We start from the raw sequence: 22,217 nt of genomic DNA, 5'->3' as shown, positions 1-22,217 counted from the left end.
GCGGCGCGGAGGGAGGCGCCGCGCTCCGGAAGGGAAGGGTAGGATCGGCCTCGAGCTCCGGCGCCCCGCAGGGCCCACGTGGCTCTCCCCGCGGCGTCCGAATGGACTTGTGAGGAGGGGGCGGTGTGGGGACCCGATGGTCACCAGGGACTCAAATCCTGACAATCCGGATAGAGGGAAACTCACGCGCAGCGCCGTGACCTCCACTTCACGGGATGCACTTCCGGGTCTGCAGGACGCTGCGCGCGCAGCCAAGAAGCCGGGCCTGGGCGGGGAAACGCGAGAGGTGGGCGGGTCTAGGGGCGGGGCGGCAGGGGCCGAAGGCCGGGAGCTCGAAGCCCCGCTGGTGTCCCCTTCTTGGTCCTGACACCGAGCGCCGGGGAGCTTCCTGCGCTTGCGCACCGGCGCCCTCGTGGCCCAGCATCCTGTGGTGAAGAAGGCCCGGGCGCCCAGGAAGCGCTTTTCTGGGCGAGGGACGTATTGATTCCACACCTGCCAACGGGTAAGGCGAGGAGGGAGAGGCCGATGGAGTGGAGAGTGAGGGGAAATTACTGTGGACAGGTAGGGCGGACTCAGAGGAGACTCTGAGAAGGTGGAATTGGAGGCATGGAAATGAGACGCGATTTAACACAAGATTTAACAAGGTCTTATCTCAAAAAAACCAAAACCTGCAGAATTATCACAGTGCTAGGTCTCTGGGTTTAATCCTCAGTACTAAACAAACCCATTTTAAAAAAAATTCAGAGCGTTTCTTGTAGTGTCATAAGTTCTGGAGTCTGGGCTTGAATTTGCTCCTGGCTCAGCGCTGCCGCTGGACCCTCCCCCACCCCATTGCAAGTATGTGCTGCCCTGCTGAACTTTTGGTGGTTGTTGTTTCAATTTGCTAAATGAATATACAACATTAGTAAATTTCCTCATTTTGAGTCATTATTTTACTAGTGTAATAGAGTCCATTTGGCTTTTAATAGCTATCTACCTTGTTACCTACCTTTAAATGGATAAACATTTTTTTTGGATGCATGTGAACTTGTCAGACCTGAGTTATACTGTGGCTTCTCTAAGTATCGAATATGGTGTAAGGAGCATCATATGTAGCCTTTCCACATATATGACTTTGTTGTTCATTTGTATATTTCTTTTAGTGTCCACGAATATGTGAAATCCACAGTGATTTGTTGGATTTCATATCCTCTGAAAGATCTCATAAAACAAAACTAGAGATATATAACTTGCCCCAAATTATCTAGCTTAGAATGATCTATCAGGATACTCACAACAGTCAAATTGATCCTTGACATTTCTTTCCCACTCACATTTTGTGTGCAATTAAGCTCTTTCCCTGTGTTCGATGGGTGAAAAGTGTTTTTTGTTTCAAAGTCTGTTGTGGGCAGAGAACTCTCCCAGGAGGAGTGGGAAGACCTGGCCCCTGCTCAGAGGACTTTATACAGGGACATGATGTTGGAGAACTACAGGAACCTGGTCTCCCTGGGTGAGGATAACTCTCTTCCAGAAGTCAGATCTACTCTGTGTCTCTCTGCCTTTCCCCTTGTGTCTTCATGGAATCCTCTGCATTGTTTGACTGAGACAGATGCTGTGTTGCTTCTGAAATGTGAAGCTTCACAACCCAGCATCTGGACTTTGAAGTGCCCTCTTTATGCAAGACTTTTGCCCTCTTTGTCATAGATAACCTGTGTGGTTCCAGAGCTGAAATAGCCAGTCTCCCCCCTTTTTTTTAATCCCTGTGCTTTTCATCATTGGTCCTTGGAAGACTGCTAGATATTTGCATAGAACAGTGAAAAATTTATGTAGATTACTGTATAATTTCTTTCTCAAGTAAATTGATGATATCTGGGAAAGCCACAGTGCATCACATGCCTATTTTTTTTCCAAGCAGGAATCTCTCCTTTTGACCTTGCTCCATGTTTGGAGCAAGGGAGAGAGCCCGGGATGGATGGCCAAGTGGGAGTATCCAGAAACCCAAATGAACGGGAATGTGTCAAAAGTGTGAGCTGTGGGTAAGAGCTCAGATGGGCAGAGAAACTGCAACATTAAATAGTGTTTAGAAACTTCAGTGATGAGAGAGATCTGTGGGAAAATGTTTGCTTCCTATGAGGTCAGAGTAGGGTTTTCTTTATCATCACTTCTTACCTATCCCATGAATGACAGGTGTCACAGTTGGCTCTTTCACTGAGCAGTGGTGTTTTTCAGCTCAGAGACAACTTCGTCTCCTGTTGACAGTGGCTTCCCTCCAATAGGCTCTAGAGAGTCTCTTAGGAGCCCTGCCTTTCTTGAGATTGAACTTCTATTCACTGGAAAAGTAAAAGTATCATGGTAGAATCATCTAGATTTTAACCTTTCCTTTTCTGCAGTTGTTGTGACTACTGCTTCACACTAGACTATTATTTGTACCAAAAGGTGAGTAAGTAGAAGACCTATGGCAAATAATAAAAAGATTCCAATTTTGAATTTGGTTTTATTTCTGTACACTTGATCTAGTCATTCTGGAAAAGAACTAGAAATCATATTTCTAAGCATTCAGATAAAGACAGTCAGTGGATAAATTTGGGAAACATTTTTGAGGTGATCTGTAAGGCTTTCCTGGAGCTGAACACAAGGCTGAGATATTATTCTAAAAAAGCCACAGCACATCATATTACTTCACTTTATAAATAGAAATCTATTTCCAACCTGAATATTATCTCCATTTTGGAGCAAGAGAAAGAATACTTGCCTGTGGAGAAGAAGGTAAAAAATAGCAAAGAACCAATGTGTGCAAATATAGCAAAGATGTGGTCCCAGAGAAGAGCTGATTGGGTGAAGAGGAAGCCACATGTATAAAGAGTATGTGGGAAACTCTTCCTAAATATGAGAGTCCTGTGTGAAAACAAACATTTCTGCAATAATAAAACAATATATAACAAACAATAATGTGATTTAAAAAATTGTTTTCCCTTAAATTACCATGTTCTTCTGCCTTGTACCAATTTACCCTGCCGACTTCCACTGATGGTGCAGCCCATGAAAGTACCAAAGCATTGTCTTTGTAATGAATTCATATTATCTACCCCCATGTCCTCTTTCGTGCCTTGACCTTGAAGGACCCTGAGTGGGCCGTTTGTAAGCAGGCTTCTCTCTTCCTTGGTCTCTTGTTCTATATTCAGTTCTCAGTGCACATAGATCAGAGCTGAGGTCTTACCACTGCTTGCCCAGGCCTCTTCTGGGTTCCCCACTGCCCATTCATGACTTGGGGTAATGTCTCATGGTATGTAAAAACATTGACATTTAGGGACCGGGGAAAGTGCGTGGGGCTTTCTCAGTCTCTCTCTACCTTTCCAGGACTCTCAGTCATTTCTTTAGTTTTGATTTTGCTACACATCTGGAGGATGTGCAACAGGCACATAGTGTAGCCCTTTCGCGGGTAAGTTAACCACTCACAACTACACATGAGAAAAGTCATACTAGGGACAACAAATTGTTAAAAACGCTTTTAAGGACTGGGGATGTAGCTCAGTGGCACCGCATCTGCCTGGCAAGCGCAAGGTCCTGAGTTCAATCCCCTGTATCAAAAAAATGGAAAACCTTTTAAAAGAACATTTTAAAAAGCATTATTATAGATTTTCTTTTGTTTTATCCTTTGAAAGAAATAACTGCTATAGAGGAAAAGTTAGTAAAATAATATTCTTAGGGCCTGAAGAGGAAAATTATCGGAGAGAGGTTATAGGAAACCAGAATATACTCTTTATATGTAGGATTGCCATTACTGCATCACTTGGATCCCATTTTATTTATGATGTATCATGTTTCTCATATTTTAATGAATAAAATGTATTTTTCCCAACCTATGCATTATGCATGATGTCTTTTGCTACCAATTTATGACTATCTCACCTCATTGTGGTACTATATTGCACCATAGTACAAATTGTTATGCTCTCAGAGTTGAAATGGATCATAACAATGTCGTTGGGAAATGAATTAACAAAATGTTAGGAATATATGCTCATAATTTGCACTTGAGTTATTCTGCTTTTAAATATTTATGTAGTTATGACTAAACTACCATAGCAGAGCAATTTTAGACTGCCTTCCTAACATTTGCATTACTATTCATGAATATGAACTATTTTAAAATATTTTTGCATGCCCTTTTTTGTACCTATGTGAGAGTTATGATCTGCATGGGAATAAAGACAAATCGTTTTTTTCTGCTTGGGGTTTTACTTATTGGAATCATTAGGAAAGATTTTGGTTCAGTTTTTCCATGTATGAATGAATATACAGAATTGAATTTTGGTTTTTTTTTGTTTGTTTGTTTGTTTTTTGGTACTGGGGATCAAACTTGGGCCCTTGTGCATACAAAGCAGGCAGCAGAACCACTGAGCCAAATCCCCACCCAAATTTTGTTTTCTTTATAAGTGAGAAATTTCACTATTTGGTACACAACTCCCCAGAATTTTTGCTAATTTGCACTTTTGGACACCCAATAAAATAGGGTCACCACTAATCTTAAATTTGCAGCGTAAACAGTGCCAGGATTGAGAAGCAGCCCTGCTTCTTCTAAATGCCCCATTACTGGATTTCATCTGTTAGGCGTCTCCTTTAATTTGCCTTTTTGGGGTGTTTTTCACCTTGTGTATTCACTCACTGGGTAAGTGCCTTTTGACTATATCTCCTATGCATCGTTATCTCTAGCTGCCTTCTTCCTTCCCTGCACCCCTCTCTCCTTTCCTCCTTCTTTCCGTGTTTCTTGAAACCTGGACATGCAACTATGGAAGCTCTGGAATAACAGTCCCCTCTTTCTCCAGAATTTGATTTGTTTTTATTTTTTTAGTACCTGTAGGCAACTTTGTACCCCATAGGGATCCATGTGAGGTGTAAACAAGCTCTCCTTGGGTTTTTGGTGAGATGTTACCTTGACCTATTCATGTGCAGTATGTTCTAAATTCCACTGTGTATACAAATGCTTTTGAATGTTCTAGATCAGTTAAATGGCTGCCTGTGCAGGGAGGAAAAAGAAGGGGTTAATAAGAAAAAAGGTACTGGTCATTTAAATTCCAGGGGAGAGGTAGCTTTTAATAGTGTGAAAACGTTATAACTGTGCCTTCCCCCTTCTGTGGCACTATCTCCAGGACTAAGTACAATCAGCAATTAGAACATAGTTCGCTAATATGTAACCCAGGGAGTTCTTAAGCCCCCAAGACTTCTACTAGATGAAGCAGGCACTTCCAGGAGCACAAACACTAGGAGCATGCCATTGGTTTGCCAGTCTGGAAATTGACTGTAATTTACCATCCCACCTTTGACTTGGAAGTTGCAAAGTTTCACTGTGCTCCAGAATTCCTGAATCATTACTGTAGGCAGAATTTGACAGTGCAATCATTAGAAGACAGACTCCTGGTGCTTCCAATGCCACAGTCTTCCCTGGATCCTCTCTTACTGAAGATTAACCCCATTTCTAGCCTTGACTGTATGATGCCATGACATTGGTAAGATTGAAAGAAGAGAATGAACAGGGGAATTCAGATAAAACTCAAGGTGGTAAAGTGTTGTTAATCTAGTCAGGGCAACAGTGGGTGTCAGAAAAATGCAACATTTTCAGAATATATGGGAAATTTTTTGCTGACTTTAAAAATAACACAAACAGTGAATGGGTGCTGAGTAGATTGCTGATGAAGATGTAAAGATATAAAACTTGATGTCTTAGTGGAAAACAGAGAAAATCTCCAAGATCTTAGAAAAGTACTTTTAACAAAATAAATTCTTAAACATAGAGTGGAATCTCAAATGATATTTGGTGAAAAATTAGATCATTGTCTGAATTGAAAAATCAGCTGAGAATAGAGAAAAAATTTTATTCACCATAACTTCAAAAATAAAACAATACAAGGGCCAGGGATTTAGCTCAGTGGTGCCGCTGCCTGCCTCACAAGTGCAAGGTCCTGAGTTCAATCCCCGGTACCCTGCCCAAAATAAATAAATAATAAAACAGTACACCTAGAAATCAACCAAACCAGGGAGATAAAATAAAATCTAAAATAAAAATGTCAGAATAGGGGAGAAAGAAACTGAAGATACTAGAAGATAGAAAAACCTCCCAAGTTCATAGATAACCAGATAAATATTTTTAAATGCACATGTGAGCAAATCTACAGATTCAATACAATCTACATCAAATACCAACATTGTTTAAAAAAAAAATCTTACAACTCATGAGAAAACACAAAACACAGAATAGCAAAAGCAATTCTGAGAAAAACCACCAGTGCTGAAGGGATCAGAATACCTGACTTCAGTATGGACTGACTGTACAACCTTTAAAAAGAGAAACAGATTGGTGCTGACATTGAAAAAAAAAATCCCCATCACATAGACCAATGGGGATAGCATAGAGATCACAGAAATAAACCCACAAAACTATAGCCATTGCCTTTCACTTTCTCATCACTGCCTCACAATATCCAACACCCGCAACTTAAAGGAGGAAAAAGTTATTTTGGCTTACATTCTGAGTATATCACCAATTGTCTCCAATTGAAAGGCATGGTGAAAGGGCTGAGCAAGGAAAACCTACTGTGACCAGAAAACAAAGAATGAAGAGAGGAGCTAGGAGGAGAGACCCTTCCACGTCACTTCTCCAGTGACCTTTCTCTTCTGACAAGGCCCAGCCTCACAGCACATGTATCTATTAACTCACTGGTGTATTAATCCACTGATAAGTATAGCACCAGCATAATCCAGTCATTTTCCAAAAGCATTAGTTCTGATTGCGTGAGGCTTTGGGAGAGCATTTCACCCCTGGTCACCAAACACTCATGCTCTTCTGTATGTGTTCAGCCTTTCTGAAGAAGAATGAGGCAAGAGCCAGCCTAGTAGCAGTAATGAGCACCCAGAGCACTCCTGCCAGAGCCCTCAGGATAAAGAGCAGCCCGGCCATGTCCTCCCCATTATCAACAGCCTGTGCACGCAGCTGTTCCTTCAAGAGCTCCAGGGAGCTCTTCCTTCAAATACTACCTTGTCTTCCATTAAAACCCCTCTGGCCAAGACCCACTCTCCCATCACCAGAAGAGGCACCATCTCCTCTGTCTCTTCCAAGCCACTCTCATCTTGCAAGATGTCCCTTAGAAACTAGCTGATCTGAACACCTTCCTCATCACCACCCATCACTCCACCTGCTTCTGAGACCAATTTCATACTACCAAGAAAAGCCCTCATTCCTGTGAGCCGGAAGTCATCCATAGCAGACTCCTTCTCTGAGTCTAGAAATACAGTGAAGAGGCAACTAGACTCAAGTTACCTGGAGAGTGTGAAAGAAAAGTATGTGAAGAGTTGCAACTGTGACTGAGCTTGATGGCCAAGCTGAACATCTTCATTTGGATCTGTACTACCTTGCTGGTAACCAGAAAGAACCTAGGTAGTAAAGACTCTAGTCTTGCCAAACCAAGCAAGATGGAAGGAGCTGCCATAGGTATCTACAAGCCTCCTCCCATCAGTCCTTACACTTCAGAAAGCTGTTTAATGCTGGCTCTTTGAAACCATGTGGAGAAGAGTCTGAGGTGATGGGGAAAGAGAACAGCTACTCAGAATAAAAATGATGTTGGCCATGACTGCCAAACAGAAGGCTGAGTACTCATCTCCATGAAGTCCATCATCCCAGACCCCCAATTCCAGGAGGCAAAATGGAAAGATGTCACTAGGCCTGGTCACCATTAGTCCCAGCTCCATGAGGAAGATCTGTACATATTTCCATAAAAAGTCCAAGTTGACTTCTGTGGTGCCAACACTCAGCAGAATTATAGCTTTGATCTGAGGTAACTCAACTTTGGTCCATTAAACCAAAAGGAAAAAGAATGACTGACTCTCGTTCTGAAGTAAATTTGTCACTCTAACATTTTCAAAGAACAGTCTTTACTGTTTCTTTGTTTGTTTGTTTTACCAGGAATTGAACCCTAGACCTCCAGCTTTGAGGCAGACAAGGTGCCACTGAGCTAAATCCCTGGCCTTCACTTTTAAGTTATGCATCTTCCCTACAATAAAGACATGCCAGCTCAGGGAGACAATACAAAACCTGTTTCTGTTCCTGTGACACTGGTGTGCACAGTGGAAAGTGCCGGTCAGCCACAGCAAGGGCTCTCGGTGAAAGTTGGCTGCTGAAGAAACTGGCTGCAGAGGGTCCCTTGATCTATCCTGGCTCATCAGTATCATTTTATCTAAAATATATAATCTCTCTTTAAAAATTGGGTTTTCAGGAATGTTATGAAAAGGGTTTAAAATATGCTTAGGTTTATAAGGAAGTTACAGACATAGGTACATCTAATTTTGTCTAGTTACAAAAAAAGTCCAGACTTAAAACATCCAGTTGTGTCATACAGATGCTCCTTGACTAATGTGGTTACATCTGATAAAGCTGTTGTAAAGTGAAAGCATCATATGTCAAAATTCATATAATACCCTACATACTGGACATCTCAGCTTAGTCTACATTTTATTTATTTATTTATTTATTTGGGGGGATACCAGGAATCAAACTTTGGACCTTGCACTTGTGAGGCAGGTGGCAGAACCAGTGAGCTAAATCCCTGGCCCAATCTACATTTTATTGGACAGAATACTTACATTGGCCTAGAGATGTACAAGCCTATTTTATATACCATTGTTGAAACACTCAAGTAAGTTACTGAACATTTATATCCGCCAGACACCAGTACACTATGGTGTATGAGTTATTTACACTCACGGTCCCTGGTGGCCAACACAGAGCTATGGTTTTGCTGCACCTGCCCAGCATGATGAGAGATTATCATACACATATCATTAGCCTGGAGAAAGAGGAAATTCTTATATACAAAGAGATTTCTTCAATGTGTCACTTCTGCTTCACCAAATGTCTATATGGGGTAGGATTACAGGTGAAGGATGGCTGGTATTACATAGCCCTTACTATGGTTCATAAGGGATGCCTAAGGCTGAAATCATGGTGTGCCCGTGGCTGGCCATCCACCTCTAGGGGCGTGGTAGTTACTATTATGGGTGTCTTGAAACCACCACATGAATTCAGGGATGCCTAGCAAGGATCCTAAATATCAGATGGAATACTGTCATTTGCTAGTGAGCAGTATGACTTGAGACAATATGGAGCTCTGTAAGATCACAGCCACGTGGTGAACACTTGTCACAGCAGCAGCGGCCGAGGGTTAGCTCTAAGCCCAAGTCAGGCAAGTGTAGAAGAAGTAGCACTGGGATAAATCATTAAAATGCTCATGCTGGGGTAGGACATGACCAGGAAGGTGGAGATAGTGGAGGGTCTGTCACTGTGAGCCCAGACTAGTTGTAAACCAAACTGGCACAGGAAACAATTCAGGGCAATAAGCTGGACGGTGCAAGGAAGCAACTCTTGGGCCACATACAGCCTGCTCTGGACCTGGTGAGTAGCGAGGCGGGGGTTGATTTGTCTTCAGATGTCAAGGGAGGGGGAATGAGCCTTCCTGGCAACATGAGACGAGCCAATGTATGGCTCACTGGGACACGACCTTGCTGTTAACTTTTGGAGTCCACTTTGAGTTTTTGTTTTTGGTCCAATTGTCACGCCTAAAGCATTCCTTGTGAAAAACTTCAGGATAGTTCTTAGGCTGCAATTATATGGTAAAGTTTCTGTTCGGCTGCTTTATGCTTACACTAAAATTATTTTTCTGTTCAGTCATTGGGAAATGTCACTCACCTAGTTCTATGTGGAATGTAATTATCTGAGGTAGCTCTTAGATCAAATGACAGCCAATGTCAGTGTGTTTAGAAATGTGTCGTCAAAGGCATGATGATGGAATCAGTACGTAGGACAGAAAGAGACGTATACATGATGAGGGTATATTTTTGGTAAGGATTTTGTATGGTAAGAGTTTGCCTTACCAGACTGAGAAGAGAAACATGAGGACAAAACCAGGAAGTCAAGACAAGCAAATACAAAGCAGTGTAGAAGATAAGCCGTATGAAAAAAATTTGTCTATTTTGTTTGCATTTGTTCTTGTTGGTTTTGTTAAGCCTAAGAGTGAATCCGTTGAACCTCTGTTGCTCAAATGTGGCTAAAGCTATGGAATTGACTCTCATTCTTCACTTCCCCTCCTATGTAGGACCAGAAAAGACCAGTAACTAGAACAGCAATTTAGTGGTGATGGACAGTGGAAGTGGTTAATCAGTGATGCTTTCAGAGAAACTCTCACAAAGACTTCTCTATCTTGGGTCACTGTGTAGCTGTCTAGTGGGCCCTCAGCAGGTGCTGAGGCACTGTGCCGGACTGCAGCATAACAAGGTCCTCATACACTGTCTACAGTGCTTGCTGAAACGCAGAGTTCCTCAGGATGGGATGGGAATGCAGTACACATACCTATCTCAAGGGCTCTAGCCTTTTTCTATCGCTTTTTTGCTGATTGTCATAGAGCCTTACAAATTCAGTTTAGGAAAGGTGATAAGAAACTTCAAGAGTGCTGCAGCAGCATACAAGTAGTCCTCTGCTGGTTAAGTAACCCCTAATAAACTCAGGTGCCAAGCTGAGCTTGTCGGAGTCATGCTTTGTACCCTCTCAATTTGGAGGCAGATGTTTCTTTTACATCTTTCTGGCAAATTAATAGAACAGCTGATGTCTGATATCTAATTTTAAATCACTCTCAGCCTCTTCCATATATAGCAATTTAAATATATTTATAAATTTTTGATACCATTGAATACATGGCTTTCAACACACTATATAAGCATTTTCTCTCTGACCTATACTCCCAGTCCTTTGTTAGTTTCATGCAGAAACTTAAGATTTAGTCTCACTAGTTGCCTGGGTGGCACCAAATATGCTCCTCCTGTCTACCAAGTGGCTGGGATTATAGCCATGTACATCAGGCCCAAATACTTTTAAATAAAAACAATATTTTTTATGAGCCAGTGACCTTGTTCCAAAGGAATAGACGATACTGATCTTCAATTCATGAGGTAAGATCTTTCATTTTATTGATAACTTTTTAAACAGTACTGTTTAAAAGCTTGTTAAAAAAAGGATAGGTTTTAAAGTTCATGTTAAAATTCAAATATAGGTAGCCTATTGTTCTATTTTTTGTTGCTAAGACCAAATATGCAAGGTGCAAAGTTTAAGGAGGAAGTTATTTTGGCTCAGTTTGTAGGTTTCAGTCATGGTTGCCTCCATGGCAAATCAGCCAGAAGGCCGTAAAGCAGCAGCCACACGCAAGGACAGCAGCCCTCTTTTATGCTACCCTGGCTAGCCCCACTAGGGCAGTAGCTCTCACACCTATGGTGGGGCACCCTCAATCCTACCAATGCACCAAGAATTAGTCCCAGTATCACACACCCTGGATGCCGTCCCTTCCAAAACTGCACTTACGACTGCATGAGGCTTTGAGGTATATCTAGATACAAGTACTAACATCTTGCCTCTCCCCCAAAACCTTTAATGGATGGACTCTTATAACCTGAAATTATTTGGCCATTTACAAATGTCCTTGCATCTTTGACATATAGCATGAATATTAACATAGTTTAACTTGTAATTACTCTGCAGTATCCAAGACAGAACTTTAACCTTGGATAGACTGAGTCATAAAAATTGCATGATCTGGAGTATATTTGAGAATGTGAAATAATTTACCATAACATTGTATTTCTAAGGTTTTTTTGTTGTTGTTTTTTGCAGTAGGAATTCTTTGGTGGGTCCTGAGGACACATCTTTAAAGAAAGAACATGTTGTGTTTATGTTGAGACAGGGTCAGTTCAGACTATGGCCTTGAACTTGTGGCTATCCTCTTATCCTCCCCCCTGCTGAAATTACAGGCATGCAGCACCATGCCTAGCAAAAGTGAAGTTTCTAACCTCACTGTATTTGTCTAGTTTCATTCCAGAACAAATCCTTTATGACAACAAAAACGAACATTTGACAGGACTAATTCACTACATCTGTAAAGGTGCTCCCCAGTTCAACAATTCTATTCCTGTTTTTATGTTTGGATAAAAGCCTTTGCATGCCTATTACCTTAATACGGCTTTCTCAAAGATGTATTATTTGATGCCTAGTTAATGTTGAAGCTTGGAAGTCTCTTTTGATTAAGCATATGCCTTTTATAACTATTGCTCTTTAGTAGGCACTGAGGTATTATTGCTTGAATTCAACATGGTTTTGCCACCCTCACTGCATTTCTGGTATCATTCATGTATAAATTCTCTAGTTTTATGCAACGTGTGAATGTGCATATTCATGACATTTTTTTGGTTTCTCTCCAGTACAGGTTATCTGATATGTACTGAAGTATGAGCATAGAAGATAGGTTCTGCCAAACTGATTACATTTTTCTAAGAATTTTCTCAAGGATATATTTGCTAATATGTCCTGAGGCTTGAGTGCATACTCACAGATTTGCCCTTATCATTTAATTTGTGAGCATTCCAGTTTTGAGTTTTTGAGTTAATACTAATGTCTGATTTTCATCTTAAGGCACTGTAACACCGAACAGGTTGGGATTGTTTCTCTCCATTGTGAATTAGCTTATGGTTAGTAACCCTTAAATATAACTCAAGGCTTGTTTCATTTATTACACGTAAAATTATCTTTCCAGCTGTAATTGTTCAGTGTTTTGTAAGACTTGACCAATGACTGAAGATTTCTGCTACATTCATAAGCTTATTCTCCAAGATAAAAATCTAATAAATTCCAAGTTAGACTGTCTCATATGACCTTGATACATTTTTTTCCAGTATAGATTACATACTTGGGCTTAAACTCACACTAATAGCTTTGCTGAACTCACTGAATTTCTAAGAATTCTCTCCCATTGAGACCTTTGGTGCACAAGGTATCAAATCTGACTACAGATCTTAACACTTTCATTATATTTCTAAGGTTTCCTTCCAGTATAAATGTTCCAATGATGTGCTAGGGATGAGATCAGACTAAACAATTTGCCATATTAATTACATTTGTGCAGTCTCTCTGCAGTGTAAATTCTCTGATGACATGCTGGAGATGAGTTTAGGTTGAACACTTTGCCAAATTAATGACATTTCAAAGGTTTCTCTCCAGTGTGAATTATTAGACGTTCTGCCAGATATGAATTACAACTGAAAGTTTTACCATAGTCATTTAAATGTATAAGGTTTCTTTCCAGTATGGATTCTCGATTTGCTATGATTTGTGACTGTCAACTCTGCCACATTCATTACATTCATAAGATTTTTCTCCATCACGTATTTTCAGATCTTGTGGAAGATACGAATTGTGATTAAAGACTAGCACTATTCATTATATTGTGAGGCTTCTCTCCATTTGAATGGTTTGATGTTGTGCAAGGTGTGAAACCTGATGGCAATTTTTCCACATTCATTACATTTTAAGATTTCTCTCCAGTATGGATTCTTTGATGCTTGGTTAGGGATGACTTACGACAGAAAACATTGCCACATTCATTACATTTATATGGTTTCTCTCCAGTATGAACTCTGTGATGCTTTGCTAGGTATGACTTGCGACTGAAGACCTTGCCACATTCATTACATTTGTAAGGTCCCTCTCCAGTATGAATTCTCCGATGATGTGCTAGAGACGAATTCAGACGGAACACTTTGCCACAATCATTGCATTTGTACGGTTTCTCTCCTGTATGACTTCTTCTATGACATTCAAGGTATGACTTTTGTCTAAAGACCTTTCCACATTCATTGCATTTGTAAGGTTTCTCTCCAGTATGAATCCTAAGATGACATACAAGGCGGGAATTGCGACTGAACACCTTGTCACATTCATTACATTTGAATGGTTTCTCTCTAGCATGAATTATCAGATGTTCTGCAAGGTACGAATTACAACTGAACACTTTACCACACTCATTGCATTTGTAAGGCTTCTCTCCAGTATGGATTCTTTGATGCTTTGCTAGGGATGACTTACGACAAAAAACATTGCCACATTCATTACATTTGTAAGGTTTCTCTCCAGTATGGATTCTCTGATGATTTGCTAGGTATGACTTGTGACTGAAGACCCTGCCACATTCCTTACATTTGTAAGATCTCTCTCTAATATGAATTCTCCGATGATGTGTCAGAGACGAGTTTAGACTGAATACTTGGCCACATTCATTACATTTGTAAGGTTTCTCTCCTGTGTGGATTCTCTGATGGCATGCAAGGTATGACTTGTGTCTGAAGACCTTTCCACATTGAGTACACTTGTAAGGTTTTTCTCCACTGTGAATCTTACAGTGGTATGCTAGGTCAGAATTTCTACTGAACAACTTGCCACATTCATTACATTTGAAAGGTTTCTCCCCTGTGTGAATTATCAGATGTACTGCAAGGTATGAATTACAACTGAACACTTTACCACATTCATTACATTTGTAAGGCTTCTCTCCAGTATGGATTTTCTGATGCTTTGAGAGGGATGACCTATACCTGAAAAAATTGCCACATTCATTACATTTGAAAGGCTTTTCTCCAGTATGCATTCTCTGATGACTTCTGAGGTTTGATTTCTGATTGAAAACCTTGCCACATATATCACATAGAAATTGTTTCTCTTCAGCATGGACTATCTGATGCCTAGTGAACTGTGAGCCTTGGTTAAAAGACTTGTCACACTCATTCCATTTGTAAAGCTTTGTACTAATGTGCATCACCTGTTCTTGTGTGAAATATGAAGAACGAAGAAAATCATTTTCATATTCATGAGAAATATTTTTTTTGACAATCAAAGGATTTCTTTGGTTGGATGAAACTGAGGAATCACTGTTGTTAGACTTCTCAGTGTAATTCCAATCACTGAAGTTCTTTTCTCTGTCAAATGGCCGTTTAGGCTGATGTGTTTGAAAGCTTAATCTAGGCCAATTTTTAATATGTTTCTTTCTTGCAGTTCTTCTACCATGTTCATCTCTTCTGTCAGTGAGATTTTCCTTGTGATTCACACAGAATCCTGTGTCAAGTCTTCCACCCTTTCTGTAATGGCACTCAAAGTCATGTATATTTGTCTGGATTTCTTTGATGCACACATCTTGAAGCTCATGGATTTTATGTCTATTCAATGTTACTGTGTGTAACATTTCTCCTGTATCACTCTTCCTTTTTGGTAAAAGTTCCTTGGTGAAACATTTAGGAGACTTATCTATAAAACAGAAGTAATCATTGGGTTCTGATTAATTACAGATGGTAAATAAATTCTATTACTGACACACATGACATTACACCTAGAGAAATAATTATACTTGAACAGTTATGAAACTTAATGATTTTTACTTTTTAGGAAAACAAACCAAAAAAACTCCAGAAAATATCTGATTATATGTAATTCATAACAGCTGCAGAAATGCTGCTTGACATAAACTATAACCCAAACAGTCACTCTGCATAAACTAATTCAATGGGTACCTTTATTGTGAAATTTTTAGTCCCCAAACTTGCAACAAATAAATTTTTGTGATTTAAGCATACTAATCTATGTTATTTCTAATGGAAGATGGAGGTAAATGAGACATGAAAAGGATTCTTTCCTAAAAAGGATAGAAGGTCGATGAGTTGTTTTAATCAAACAAACTGTGAAATACCTATTATAAAATAGCTATTATTAACTAATTTATACTACTATGTTTTTAAAAACCTAGAGCTAAGTTATTACTTTTCAATTGAGGACAGCAGGTCAATAACATTTGTGTTTCTAACACTAAGTGCAGAGTGCTGAGAGAGAAACAGAATTTGTTTCTTGGCTGTATGCTCAGTATGTTCTAAAAGATACCTATTCACACAAGCAGCACATAGTATAATAAATCATAGCAGGGCCGGGGATTTGGCTCAGTGGTTCTGCTGCCTGCCTTGCAAGCACAAGGGCCCGAGTTCCATCCCCAGTATCAAAAAAACCACAAAAAACAAAACAAAAATAAATCATAGCAAATACAAAAAGCACGAAACATATTTAAGAAAAAAGAGCCAGGCTCTTTTGTAACAGTGTCATTCAGCCATCCACAACAGACAATGTTATTTGAATCATTAACAGTCATATATTGATTTACATAGTGTCCTCAGAACATCTAAAGATCAATAGATGTCTAACACTGTCAGGTTAGTGTGGGAGTCCTCTGCAAGTCTAAGTGTGGAGAAGAACAGACATTTATTAAGAAGAAGCAGTACAGTGCATCCAGAACAAGGTACAAGATGAGAAAGCCAACATGGAAAAAGACAAGCATGGAGGGCACTGAGTAAAGGGCATGAGACAGCAAAATTTCTACTGGTAAATCTGTGGGAATGGAGTAGTACTAGGGTAGTTAATATTCCAGCTTCTGCTGTCCTGAATGATGGACATTCAGGCTTTGTTTCTGACCTCCAGAACGACTTACAGGTAAAACATCAACTGAAATGAAAAACATATATTACCACGGGGAACTGGAGAGTTATAATCTCCTTGTCATATGGGTGATGGAACAACTGGTGGTAAAGAAAACCCTACTCTGTGAGTACACAGGATATAAACATTTTCCCACAGACCTCTCTCACTACAGAAGTTTCCCAAATAGTACTTAATGGTGCAGCTTCCTCTCTGGGCATCTCAGCTCCTACCTGTGGTCACACCTTGGACACACTGCCACCGATTTGGCTTTCCAGATACTTTCACCTGGCCATCCACACTCCAGGGCTCTCCTCGCTCCAACACGGAGACAACACTCAGGTCAAGAGAAGAGATTCCTGCTTGGAAAAACAAAGGCATGTGATGTGTGGTGGATTTTCCACACTCCAGCCCTGTTTACCTGAGAAAGAGTGTGACCTACACAAACATTTCACTGTTCTATGTAGGTATCAGCTTCTGCCAAGGATCAATGATTCAAATGCACAAGGATAAAGAATAGAGAACTGGGTATGTTAAGTCTGCTATAAGGCTTCATGCATATTTCAGAACTAGAACCACTACTTTGCGACTTATCCATCACAAAGTGAGCAGAGCACCTGAAGAAAGCAGACAGTTAAGTGCAGATGCTGCACTGGGAAGCTTTACATTTCAGAGAAAACAGGGAATCTGCCTAGGTCAGACAATGCAGAGGATCCCATGAAGACACAGGGGAAACGCAGAGACACAGAGTAGATCTGACTTCTGGAGGAAGCCGTTCTCACCCAGGGAGACCAGGTTCCTGTAGTTCTCCAACATCACGTCCCTGTATAAAGTCCTCTGAGCAGGGTTCAGGCATTTCCACTCCTCCCAGGAGAACTCTACGGCCACGTCCCTGAATGTCAACAGATCCTGAAATGAAAAGTATATATCACCACGGGGAACCGGCGAGAGTTATAATCTCCATAGAAATGAAAAGGAGGGAAATGTAAAAGTCAATTCAACTGAAGTTAGTGAACTTAGATCCATGCTGTGATGTCATTTGCCGCTACCGATGCATTAACACAAAAACATAGCTTCTACAGTTAAAAAGTAAGACTGGGTTTAGGATGGAGCTCAGTTGTAGAGCACTTGCCTAGCATGCACGGGGCCCTAGTTGCAACACTGCCAAAGAATAAGTAAATGGGTGAAATATTTAAGACAATAATGTGACCTTGATAAAAACCATGGAATTGCAGATCCACATACTCAGGCACACTCAATACACTTAAATTAACAAATTTAAAGGAGGTCTCTATGTTTTGTTCGGTGTTTTCTTTTTATCACCACTTACATCCATGTTTATTTCAGGATGTATGGACAATGAAAACATAAAAAAACATACTTTAGATGACAAAACACTAGTGTTTACTAGGATATTTAAAACAGTAAGTGAAAACTTGTAGAGTGGAACCTGAACTCCAATGTCTAATAAAATTTGCACATGAAAAATTCATTTATAATGTATTTAAATTAAGATATCTAGGCATCAGGAAAACGCAAATGAAATTTATTACTATAAGATTAAGACTTTTTTGAAAATCTGTTGTACAGGAATCAAACCCATTGCTTTATGCATGCCACACAAGCATGTTACCTCTGAGCTACATCTCCAGCTCAGAAATTCTTAAACAATACAATCAATTTAACAGATTAAGAGCCAGGGATTTAGCTCGGTAGTGCCATGCCTGCCTGGCAATCACAAGGTCCTGAGTTCAATTCCCAGTCCCCCAAAATTAATTAATTAAAATTAAAAGAATTATTGAAAAATTAAAAAGCAGCCCAAAAATATAACTTAAAAAGGTAAAACCTCCAGGCCTGATATTTCCAAGCATATTTCACCAAACACTGTGACTGGCAGTGAACACTGGATGCACTTCCTCCTAGTGAAGGAGAAAACGGGGCTGGTTGGGCGCCAGCCCATCACTAATGCAGAGCGCCTGAGCAGAGATCAGTAAGGAGGGAAAAGGTCCAAAACAAGAGGGATGGAAGAGGGACAAGAGCTGAATTTGTTGAAAACTAATAGCTAATATGACTATAAACTTGGAAAAAGAATGTTATTTAAATATAGGAACTAAAAATAGTGAAAAAATCTTCCTTCCTTCCTAGCTCTCATAAAACACACATGCACATGACACGTACACCTGACACACCTTACATTTCCATTAGCAAATATGTCACAGCTCTTAAGTAAAAGACACTTCCTGAGCCATGAAATCATGCATCTGTTTTAAAGGACTGATGTAAGCGAGGTAAGAGGAGCAGGAAGCCCCAGAAGTTCCCTCCATCACCGAAATAAGGATTTAACAACAACATAACAACCAACTGCCCTCGCGCAAAACTCAGAATCTAACACCTAAGAGGATGAAATCCTGGGCCAGGGATTTAGCCCAGTGGTGTGGCTGCCTACCTCGCAAAAGCAAGGTCCAGAGTTTGCTCCCTGGTACCAAAAGAGAGAGAGAGAGAAAGAGAGAGAGAGAGAGAGAGAGAGAGAGAGTAAGAGAGAGGCTGAAAGCCTAAAATTGCAAGCCCTGTAGGATAAATATGTAGAAAACAGAAGGGCTCCAGGAACTTCTATAAAGAGACACAATTACATTCATCTGAGAAGAGGAAGAAAGGTGCAGAGAGCCTATCGGAAAATAAGATTGTCCTAAATTTCTCAATATATGAAAGATGGACATACAAATTCCAGAAGATTAGAGTAATCCAACTAGAATAAATCTAAGAGACCTATACCAAAACACACAGTAACGGAAGCATGGGAAGTCAGACAAAAAAGAATCTTGACAACAATGAGAGAAACGTGACTTCCCAGTGAAGTGTGCCCAGAGGAGTGTCAAATCTCTCAGCAGAAATTCTGCCAGCTAAGTGTAACGGTTCATTCACAGCACTGATGGAAAACACTGACAGTTAACAATACTATACCAGGCAAAATGTCCTTCAAAAACGAAAAAAGTGAGATTGGCCAGATACAAATTAAGGGAGCTCATAACCATTAAATGTACCTGACAAGAATTTATTACTTTCTTTTTTCTTTTTCAGATAGGTTCTTGCTGATTTGCCCAGGCTGCTCACAAACGAGATCCTTTTTCCCTATCTGCTGGAGCAGCTGGGATTACATATGTGCAGCAGCTTGCCCAGCCCAAGAATTTCTAAGAGAAATCATGAAGGTGAAAAGAAGAGATGAAAACCATGAAAACACATACAACTCCAGGTAAAGGTATGTAAGCCCTTCACCAGAAATAATTGTGTTAAATGTAAATGAATTAAATGACTACATTAAGACATACAAGGACTAATGATTAAAAAAAAAAAAAAAAAAAAAGGAAACCAAGATTGAACTACACGCTGTAAACAGAGATTCATTTTTCTTCAAAGGACTCACAGAGGATAAAAGTGAAAAGTTGGGAAGAAATGCAAATAGACACCCAAAGAGAAGGGGTGGCTACTCAATATTTTTAACAGCCTTTAAAATAAAAATTGTCACAAAAGAAAAAGGATTTTGCACAACTACCAAAAGGGCAGTTCCCCAGGAGATATGATAATTATAAGCATATACCCAATATTAATCTCCACAATGCATGAAGCAAACACTAACGGAATTAGACAGCAGACAATAATGAGAGGACAATTCACTCTCCATGTAACTTATGGACAGAATAACCAACAAGATCTAGAAATAAACGGAGGGCTTCGACAATACTATGCAAATATGCTCCTTGCAGACCTGTACAGAATATTCTACACAACAACAGCAGAAACTACTACCCTCTAAGCCACACAAAACATCTACTTTATATATCATAGGTTAGGTAAAAAAAAATGTTTAATAAGTTTAAGAAACTTGAAATCATTCTACTTTCTTCTTGTGCACAATGGAATGAATGCAGAAATCCACAGCTGAGGAGATACAAAATTCCACAAACATGTGAAAGTGAAACTTTCTCTCAAATAACCCAATGGTGAAACTAGGAAAAGATTTCAGAAAACATCTGTAACACAAGAAAAATGAAAACAAATGTGCCACAACTTAAGGAATGTAGGGAAAACAACAGTAAGAAGTCTAAAGTAGTAAACTTCATATCTAGAAGAAAGGACACACTCAAACTTCAGTGAAAAACAAAAAAGAAAAACCTCAAAAATACCATAAGCAACAGGAAGGAAAAATTGATATCAGAGTAGAGATAAATGGCACAGCTCCAGATTATTCAATAAAACATTAACTACTTGGAAAGACCAGCAAAAATGACAGGTACTTTCTAGAACCATGACCAACGCAGCCTCCTCACGTGATCCATGAGTGAGGCTGAGGGCAGCATGGTGAGTTCAGCAGACACAGTAGGCTCCAGGATCATGGGAGGTTAGCAGTCCTGTTCAGCACTGCACACAGGAGAGACACAGAACAAGAAAATGAGATCAACACTTTACCTGAATAACAGCCATTCTTGACTCCTTTTCTTTCCTCTTCCTCCTCTAGGCTTCTTCCTCTTGTAACATGAGTTTTTAAAGGTTAATCCTAGCAAGCTGTGGTGGTGCGCAGTTGAGTTCCCAGCATTCAGGAGGCAAACGCAGAAGGATCGTCACAAGTATCAGGCCAATCTACAAGGTGGGATACTGTCTCAAAAAAAAAAAAAAAGTTAATCCTGAATGTCAAAAACATGCGATTTAATGTTCAGAACAAACACATCCCTTTCTGGTAAAACAGCCACCCAACAAAAGATAACCTTGCCATGTGGAAAGATGGGTCCTCTGCTGCCCACTGCACTGAGGACGGAGACGCAGGGATATGTAACTCCTACAGGAGGCCCAACCAGAGACGTCCTTGACACTTAAGAGCTCGTTTGCCTCCTGGCGAAGCCTCAACACCCAGCAGCAGTGGGGAGCTGGGCTGCACCGAGTTCTCCTCCAGGACGTAGTCCCAGCCCTGATCAAACCCATACACAACACATCCCCTCATCCCTCCATGGATCACACACTGATCTCAGCCCTCATTAATGTTGGCCACACTCTCAGGGCCTACTGTTCCACACAGAACAGAGCCATCTTTTATATCTATCAGGCTGGGTCCCAGGCTGACCATGGGAAAGGGACTCTGCTAGGTGCCAAGGCAGACTTATTAGCAAAACACCTCAGCACTCCAACGGGAAGCCAGGGTTGAGCACCACTCAGGAGGTCAAGCTCAGCCCACCTCCCACCTGTGGCTCAGCTCTCCCTTTGGAATCTTGTCCCCACGATCCAGACTGGGAAGAATCAGAAAGAAACTTGCAGAGCAGCCAACATGGACCAGGGGGTGAGTGTGTGGTTAGCATGTCAGTGGAAGGTGGAGAGACCACAAAAATCGCCATGGAGATGCTGATAGCACAGCAAAGACAAAGACCTGGAAGGAAGGTATTTGCCACCTGATGCACCAGTGAGTTCTAAGCTCAGACAGAACCAAAGCAATGTCCTAGGCAAGGAGGAACAGTGTCCCCAGGGAAAGGCAAGAGGCCTGTGTGGCCAGAGCTGAGCAACCAGGGAGGAGGATACTGCAGGAAATGAAGGCAGGGAGGGACTTCCGGAAGCAGAGCAGGTGTGGCTGAGATCTTCTAATACCTCTCTCCCACATCTGAAACAAATTTTGGAAACAGTGGCTTTATCAATCATCTAATATAAAGGCGTGATTTTTCATCCATTTTAAATCAAAACACTAGGGCCAGGGATTTAGCTCAGTGGCACTGCACCTGCCTCACAAGTGCAAGGTCTTGAGTTGGATGCCCGGTACCAAAAAAACAAAACAAAATAAGACTTAAATCAGAATACTTACAAATATTATAATGCATCTTACACT

At 40.5% G+C, this 22,217-nt stretch overlaps 1 protein-coding gene, 1 long non-coding RNA gene and 1 pseudogene across 2 annotated transcripts; 2 read left to right on the top strand and 1 right to left on the bottom strand.

The window, feature by feature from the left end:
* Positions 1–292: 292 nt before the first annotated feature.
* Positions 293–20,949, top strand: LOC117286921. The gene is made up of 3 exons (XR_004518062.1): positions 293–502; positions 19,433–19,610; positions 20,868–20,949. It is a non-coding gene; the product is annotated as an uncharacterized LOC117286921 (long non-coding RNA).
* LOC104857211 lies at positions 6,200–8,503 on the top strand (annotated as a pseudogene).
* Positions 13,297–20,895, bottom strand: LOC104857287 (zinc finger protein 83-like). The gene is made up of 4 exons (XM_033766077.1): positions 20,819–20,895; positions 17,137–17,263; positions 16,588–16,713; positions 13,297–15,142 (listed from the first exon to the last, which is right to left on the bottom strand). The coding sequence occupies exons 1-4, from the start codon at positions 20,831–20,833 to the stop codon at positions 13,374–13,376; spliced, it is 2,037 nt and encodes a 678-aa protein (XP_033621968.1). The 5' UTR covers positions 20,834–20,895; the 3' UTR covers positions 13,297–13,373.
* Positions 20,950–22,217: the final 1,268 nt, after the last annotated feature.

Source organism: Fukomys damarensis, unplaced genomic scaffold, assembly GCF_012274545.1.
Source record: "Fukomys damarensis isolate Sample0158 unplaced genomic scaffold, DMR_v1.0_HiC HiC_scaffold_19, whole genome shotgun sequence".
Lineage (NCBI taxonomy): Eukaryota > Metazoa > Chordata > Mammalia > Rodentia > Bathyergidae > Fukomys > Fukomys damarensis.
This window is presented reverse-complemented; position numbering and strand designations above follow the sequence as displayed.

Coding starts and splice junctions, on each gene's coding strand:
- LOC104857287 (XM_033766077.1), bottom strand. Junction 16,714..17,136: donor CAGGAACCTGGTCTCCCTGG/GTGAGAACGGCT, acceptor TTTTCCAAGCAG/GAATCTCTTCTCTTGACCTG. Junction 15,143..16,587: donor TGTCCAAGGTGTGACCACAG/GTAGGAGCTGAG, acceptor TCTGTTTTATAG/ATAAGTCTCCTAAATGTTTC.